Below are 7,083 nucleotides of genomic sequence, written 5' to 3'. Positions count from 1 at the left end.
ATATATATATATATATATATAATTAGTGCCGGGAATCGATTAAAAAAAATTAACGAATCAATCGCAAATCTGGAAAATATAAATTGCGATTGATCACAATCATTTATTATTTTTTTTACAATATATTTGTCAGCCACCTATTATCTGCAAAAAAAATCCCAATGCAAATCACATACTAAATTGTACATTAAAAACATTTATTTTAAACCCTTTGGAACCTATAGGGGCTGAAACTCTTTTATCTAAATTTGAATTTTGCATTTGAAAGACCACCTGCTTGCTTATTTGGTGTCATTTTAATCAGTACAACCTCTCCTATGTGACACTACCTTTATTTTGTCATTTTTCCATGTTGTATTCACACACTAGACATAAAATCATGCAAAAACAGAAAATTCCATCTTGAAAGATGGGACTCATTTTGCTGTGGAAACCCCAAAGATGTTTTACAAACTGTTTTTACAGCATAGACAAAAAGTTTTAGTTGTAATTTTATAAAAATAACAAGAATAACATTTGTCAGCAAAAATAATCAACATGTTTTTGAATGAAAAACAAAAAATACAGACAAAAGTCAGATTTCTTTAGGCCACATATATGAACAGTTTCTGTGGATAGAGGAACATCAGAGACCCTCACAGCTCCATGTGGCTTTACTTCACTCTGGCTGTGTGGATTCAGATACCAGGCAGCCCAAAAAACAAGGATTTCTCTTCGAAGAGCTCCACAGTCCATTTGACATTTTCTTTTTTTTTTTCTCAGCTTTTTATTTTTTTTCCTCTTAAATTTTCTTTCTTTATTTGGGAGAAGTTTGATCAAGCTAGAATCTGCTCTCAGTTGAGGCCATTCTGAACTGCTTGCCTTCGACACGTGGAAAAGTGGGCTAAGTTTAGGACTGGCACGCAGGAGCCCTGGGTTCAATCCCCGGGTTGTCCACTGATCCCATCCAGATTGGGTCCTTAGGCAAAACCCTTGACGGTGCTGCCTAACTGGGTCCCTGTGCCCCTCAAGTACAGGGTTGTGTCAGGAAGGGCATCCAGTGTAAAAACTCTGCCAAATCTGAAGCGAAACAGTGTGTGCTGTTACGACCCCTAAATGGATAAGCCTTAAGGAGGAAGTTTTTTAAACAAATCAATGGAATTAATATGGAGAATTTGTCAAAACATAAAATATATTTTACAAAAAAATACAGTCTGACGCAAACTACTTTTCCTGTACATTTTGTTAAATGAGCTTTTGATATGAACAGCTGGTATGGAATAGTATAACGCATCTGAAAAAGGGGGAAATTTAGCTAAGACTTAATTATTATGCTTTTTCAATATTTCAGGATTTCAAATAAATCACAATAATATTTAATTTATAAAAATTCACAGAATCAAGATAATGATCTCCCTAAGGATCTCTGCAATGTTCTCAGACGGGTTACTTTTTGGAAAAAGATTTGATTAAAAGTTGTACCAAAGTTGCAGTAAAATAAGAGGTTGTGCCACATTTATGAAACGCACCATCATGAGGAAAGGAAATGAGGCACAGGTGATGAAGCAAATGAAATCTGTATCATGTGTCTTCTGTTTAAGATGAAAAAAGCCCCTGCAAAAGCCCTTCTGGTGGAATGTCTTGTGCAACTACAAAAGTCAACACTCCGATTGGATCCCCTGTGCTACTGCCTTGCCACTTCACAAAGACAAAGTCGGGTAAGGTCACTTGGACCTTCAACGGAGACAGCAACCTGGTGGTACTTTCTTCTAATGGACAAGTTAAGTTTTGGAACCCCAGAAATGGCAGATTGAAAGTCTTTCCCATCCAGACCTCACTTGGTGACTTCTCCATTCGCATCAGTGAGCTGGAAAACACTGATTTGGGGTGTTACAGCTGCATGCTGGGGTCTGAATGTCATCAAGTGGAGCTGATGAGAGAAGAAAGTAAGTGGAAATTTGGTTTCTACATTTAACAGGTGCACAGCATCTGCGAGGGGCTTGTTTTTTTTCTTTCCAATGCGTGGTCGCAGACCTCAAAGGACACACTAGAGGTGCTATTTCCTGCTATCTACAGTTTTAAATAAACACAATCTACTGTGCAGGTAACAAACTGGACTATGAGCGACTTCTGTACATCTGCATCTCTGTGGGTATCTTGTTTCTGCTGATTTTCATCACCTACTGCTGCATTCACTTCATATGTGAGTTTGGGACCAAATTTAGCACAACACTTTTTTTTTTAATAATAGACAGGAGGTTTATTAAAATGAAACTTTCTCTTTAGGTGTCTGGAAGAAAAACGTTGAAATAAGTCAAATCAACTCTGCTTCTGGTGCAACTGAAGGTATGCTAGCATCCCTAGTTTTTGTGTTACTTTAGAACACGTGTCAAAGTCAAGGCCAGGGGGGGCCGATTCAGCCCTCCAGGTAATTCTCTCCGGCCCTCCAGATCATTTCATTTTATTGTTATTAATGGACCGATGTTATCTTGTGCTTATTTCTAACTTGAATAATTTTGACTAAATATATTTTTATGGAGAGTAAAAAAAGGCTGTTTTGGCTAATTTTGGCTTTTTATGTTGTTTTTGAGTTTAGCTAATATTTCAGCTACAATTTAGCTCTTTTAGCTAATTTAGGCTTTTTTCAGTTTTTTAGGACATTTTAAAGTTCAGCTATTTTTTTCACCTACATGCTAGCTGTTTTGGCTAACCTAAGTTTTTTAAATGTTTTTTATGCTATTTTGGCTTATTTTAGCTGGATATCAGCTTTAGCATTTTAAGCTAGTAATGTCAGGGTTTTCAGCTATCAATTTCAGCATTTTCAGCTATCAGCACTAGCATCTTCAGCAGTCAAAATCAGCTTACAGTATTTCCACTAGCATTATCGCAGGTAATGCTATATATCTAGTTCTTAATATGTTAAAAGGTTACAGTTTTAAAAAGTTTTACAAATTTTGTTTTAGAGTATTCAATAAATGTTTATCCTGTTTGCCCCGCGACCTAAGGTGTGTTTTGAATCAGCTGATGATTCAGATATATTTACAGACATACATTTACAAACCACAGGTAGAGTTTATAGTATTGATTCAAAGGTAGTACTTTAAAGTACATGGCTATCTCTTAAAATGGACATTCTTGGTAAACCACAGAAAATCTGATGAAATATACATATTTATTTATTTGTATTTGCTTTCTTTTCTTGCAGGTGTGGAGAGTAACAGTAGTGTTTACGGTGCGTTAATCTTCCCCCTTCATTTTTGTGATGTTTTTCTGAGTTATATAAAAACTAATTATTTATTTTATCTTTAAAAAAACATACTCTGATGAAAATGGTGTTTTCTGAGTTTTTCACATGTTTTTGTGACATTTTTCTGATGATGGAGGACATCTCAAGAGAAAATTAGAGTATTTTGTTGTTCAAATCGTTGTGAATCAGGAGCATACAAAAAAAATGCAGTTTGGAAAAAATAAAACATATTTGTGACGTAAAAAATGTGCTAGGTGGCTCCATAGATCCAAATAGATCCATATACGTCTTTGTTTTTCTCTTAAGAGCTGGAATCTAGCTCAAAGCTGTACAATTGGATAAGTTCGCCATTTTTGTTGCACCAGTAGTGTTAGGTTGGGGGTTTGAGGGGCTGTAGGCTATAGCGTTGTGTGTGGCAACAGTCATACCCACAACTCAGAGGTGAATTTCTAATGAAACTGTGTCCTTGAAAACGACAAGTTTTTAATTTTGCCTAAAAATAGCATAATCATAATTAGAGAACGCTTTTACAGTCGATCAAAAGATGATCACAGTGGGTCTTTTAAGCAAAAGCCAGCATTTGCCTTTCAATTTATCTCATGTGTTTTGATGAGATTTTTTTTCACTTACTAGAAAATGACGACCAATCTCCAGTCGGTGCTGATTCAGCCCAGGACAGCAGAATGCCTGCAGGAGCTGTACAGAATCCAAATAGGACTGAGCCTCCTCAAAGTTCTGCCCATATCTATCCAAACCTTGAAGAATTCCAGTTTCACAGAGAAGAAACTCAAAAAAGAAATATATTTCACATAGGTATTTCTAAGTTGCTTGAGTACTTGGTACAGATTTCCACCTTTTAAAAACCTAACATAATGACATATGTGCCTCTTAGAACTCTTCACCAGACTGCGCCAAGCGAGCCTCCGCCGCCACGTTTACGGTGAGATAATAATGTCTGTTTTGCAACCTTCTTGTTCGGTCAGATGGGTTACTGTTCTGTTTTCCCACACAGTCAACCAGCATGACATCAGAAACCAGCAAGTCATGGCCACACATGTGGAGAGTCAGCAAGGTATACCACTGCATTCATATTACATCAAAAATGTTTGGAAAAAGTTGGAAAAGTAATCAAACCAAAAATGAATTTACTAATCTGTTGTTTTTCTGAGGGGATTGAAAGAGGGAAAAGCCAAAATACTGATTTCTTTTTACATTTTTTTTGTCTGTGAAAATGTCTATAAATATACATCAAACTTCACTTTAACTTATTTTTTCCCTCTCAGATGGAGAATACAACAACCCCATCTACAACAGGAGCACAGAGCAGCTCAGCCGAGTGTAGAGCAGCCAAAGACAGAACTCACCCGTCATCTGACTAAAACAACTGGTTGAGACTATTGTTTTGTAACTCGATTGCACTGTTTTTCCTGAAATTAATGTGTATTTCTATGGCTTTTGTTTAAGAAACCATTTTTTTTTGTATTAATGTCCTTATTTTGCGAATTTCTCCAAAAATAAAAGTTGTGCTGTGTTCATTGACTAGTTATTTTTATATAAAGTCTATGGCTGTGTCACATCACAGTCATCTTTATGTTGGTGTCGCCCTCTTCTGGTCGCAGTGGTTCAGTCTCTGGGCATTACATTTTCAACACTTAAAGAGCCATTTGGGTCGATTTCTTGCCAACCAAAACTCAGTAGGAGCCATAAAGTCTTCACTCACCCTTTAGAAAAATAAGATACTGATTTATATTTAAAGAAAATATATATATATATTTAAATATAAAATAGTTTATAACTTTTGACAGAGGTTTGCACGATTTCCTTTCAAAATAAAAGACATCCTACACCATAGGATCATGTCAAGCAAGTGCAACAAATGGAGAAGGAAGTGTAAGTCATCAATTATGATAAAAAAACTGTTTATTTTACTGTTTCTGGTACATTTCACTCTCAAATTTATAAAAAATAACCAACAAAAACTAAATCAGAGCTCATTAAGTGACACCTACCACTTAAAATCATTTAATTTGTTCAAATATAGAAAATCTGGTTTAAAGTGCATTGGATTATGACCTAATGTAGCTTTAATTCTGGTTGTGCTTACTGACAATACATTGATTTTCTTTTATAAATGAAGCTCAAAATTAAGTCAAAATGTGTCAGTATGACATTGACAAACTACAAAGGATTGATGGAGAATTAGCGCTACCATTGTTAGGATCCTCATTGAAACTGTCCTTCAACTGTTTGTTGACGAGTTGAATAAAGTTCAAGTTGATTTACTTGTGTTTAAACTTTACTACTTAATTACTTTTTCCTTTACAGTTACTTTTTAACATTTTTACAACATTTTATTTTGACCAAAGAGCCGTAATGGAGGGGTAATAGAGCCACATGTAGCTCCGGAGCAGCAGGTTGCAGACCCCTGTTTTAGTGGAATAAAACAACATGCAGATAAAAGTTGATGTCTTTCAGATCATCAGGAAAATTTGTCACAATATAAAAAAAATTTACAAAGACTTTGTGCTAAAATAAGAACATTTTCAGTCAGGTTGTTCTTATCTCTTGAGGCTTCAGTCAATTAAAGCAAACAAGATGCAGCTGCTGCTCCTGTTTCAGAGTATCTACAAGCAAAAATGAACTCCTGGGACTTCATTTTGTTTCTGTCTCTGATTTTTCCAAACTGTGATGCCTGGTCTGAATCGAGAATTCGCCGCTCTGCTAAAGATACTCCAGTGGTTTGCTATGATAATCTCATGTCTGTTTATTTATCGAAAGAGCAGTTTAGCAATCTCCCCTTGACCATTTACGTTCAAGGTAAGTGGCTTTGCTGTGAGCAGATGTAGAAGGCAGAGCTTAGATGATCACGCTGTTTATGTGCTCCAGATGAACGTGGTGGATATTATCAAGCTGCAGCTATTGCCAATCACTGCCACTACTTCTTTGGAGATACGCACAACTCTGTCATCCTAACGGTTGCTTTCCATGGTTGTTTTGTGAAAAGATATGTGAGTTAATTGTTCTTTAAATCAGACATGTCTGAACTGGTACAAGAGGCAACAGACTTGGTGAATTTATTCTTTAATTCTTTGTTTGATAGGAAAGCACAACCAGTCTCACAGTGGTGATTGTTGCACCTGGGGATGGAGGGGTACCTGGAATTGTCCACTCCATGAAAGTAGAATGTGAAACAGAAAAGAGAGGTGCTGAACTATCTTAATTTTATTTTTGGTGTAAATCTCTCTGCTGATGGATGTAGTGTGTGTTTTCCACAGAGGCAAACACGTTTCCAGATGTGTTAAAGGAGTTCTTCTGCAACAAAAATGGGTTCAACATTACCATTCCCAGGAATGCAACAGACCCACCTCTGAACCTGGATGCAATATGGATTCCTTCTGACCCAAATCACAACTGTAAACCCCAGAAAAGATCCATCGACGCCGTCACCTATAGATTTCCATTCACTGACTGTGGTACTCAATCAAAGGTAATAAATCGGCAGCTTAAGTTGTTTTTTTTGAGGTTAGACTGTAGGTGTCTTGCTTGCAGGTTGACAATGGAAATATCACGTACTGGATCATCGTAGAGGTGAAGCGGTACCCGCAGAGAGGCGTAATCATTCGAGACACACCGTTTCGGTAATGAGGGGAAACAATGCACATGTTTTCTCCCTTAGTTTGGCTGCTTTAATGTTGTTGTTCTGTGTGTTTTCAGCCTTACTGTGAAGTGCAGCTTTGCACTGACCCAAATGACACAGCTGGGTTTTGATGTTCAGCAAAGTAAAGCTGATTACCCCTCAGCACTGAAGAACAAAGGTGTACTACGCACTGAAATGAGGTTTGCAAAAGGTCCTTCAT

General features: G+C 36.7%; 2 protein-coding genes across 2 annotated transcripts in view; both read left to right on the top strand.

Moving 5' to 3' along the window:
- LOC112149644 overlaps positions 1–4,884 on the top strand; it is a 5,743-nt gene extending 859 nt beyond the window's left edge. Inside the window, exons 2-9 of the mRNA XM_036214659.1 lie at positions 1,581–1,925; positions 2,084–2,182; positions 2,266–2,325; positions 3,185–3,211; positions 3,860–4,039; positions 4,119–4,166; positions 4,239–4,298; positions 4,510–4,884. Coding sequence (XP_036070552.1) covers positions 1,581–1,925; positions 2,084–2,182; positions 2,266–2,325; positions 3,185–3,211; positions 3,860–4,039; positions 4,119–4,166; positions 4,239–4,298; positions 4,510–4,568 — 878 coding nt within the window. The 3' untranslated portion in view covers positions 4,569–4,884. The remainder of the gene's footprint in view (positions 1–1,580; positions 1,926–2,083; positions 2,183–2,265; positions 2,326–3,184; positions 3,212–3,859; positions 4,040–4,118; positions 4,167–4,238; positions 4,299–4,509) is intronic.
- A 943-nt stretch (positions 4,885–5,827) lies between these two features.
- The window catches only part of LOC112149159 (zona pellucida sperm-binding protein 4), a 2,137-nt gene continuing 881 nt past the window's right edge, over positions 5,828–7,083 (top strand). The window contains exons 1-6 of the mRNA XM_024276657.2: positions 5,828–6,043; positions 6,113–6,234; positions 6,327–6,429; positions 6,502–6,713; positions 6,776–6,864; positions 6,941–7,074. Of these exons, the coding sequence (XP_024132425.1) occupies positions 5,863–6,043; positions 6,113–6,234; positions 6,327–6,429; positions 6,502–6,713; positions 6,776–6,864; positions 6,941–7,074 (841 nt within the window). The 5' untranslated portion in view covers positions 5,828–5,862. The remainder of the gene's footprint in view (positions 6,044–6,112; positions 6,235–6,326; positions 6,430–6,501; positions 6,714–6,775; positions 6,865–6,940; positions 7,075–7,083) is intronic.

The sequence above is a fragment of the Oryzias melastigma genome, linkage group LG13 (assembly GCF_002922805.2).
Source record: "Oryzias melastigma strain HK-1 linkage group LG13, ASM292280v2, whole genome shotgun sequence".
NCBI lineage: Eukaryota > Metazoa > Chordata > Actinopteri > Beloniformes > Adrianichthyidae > Oryzias > Oryzias melastigma.
Note: the sequence above shows the minus strand (reverse complement) of the source record. Positions and strands in the feature narration are given on the sequence as shown.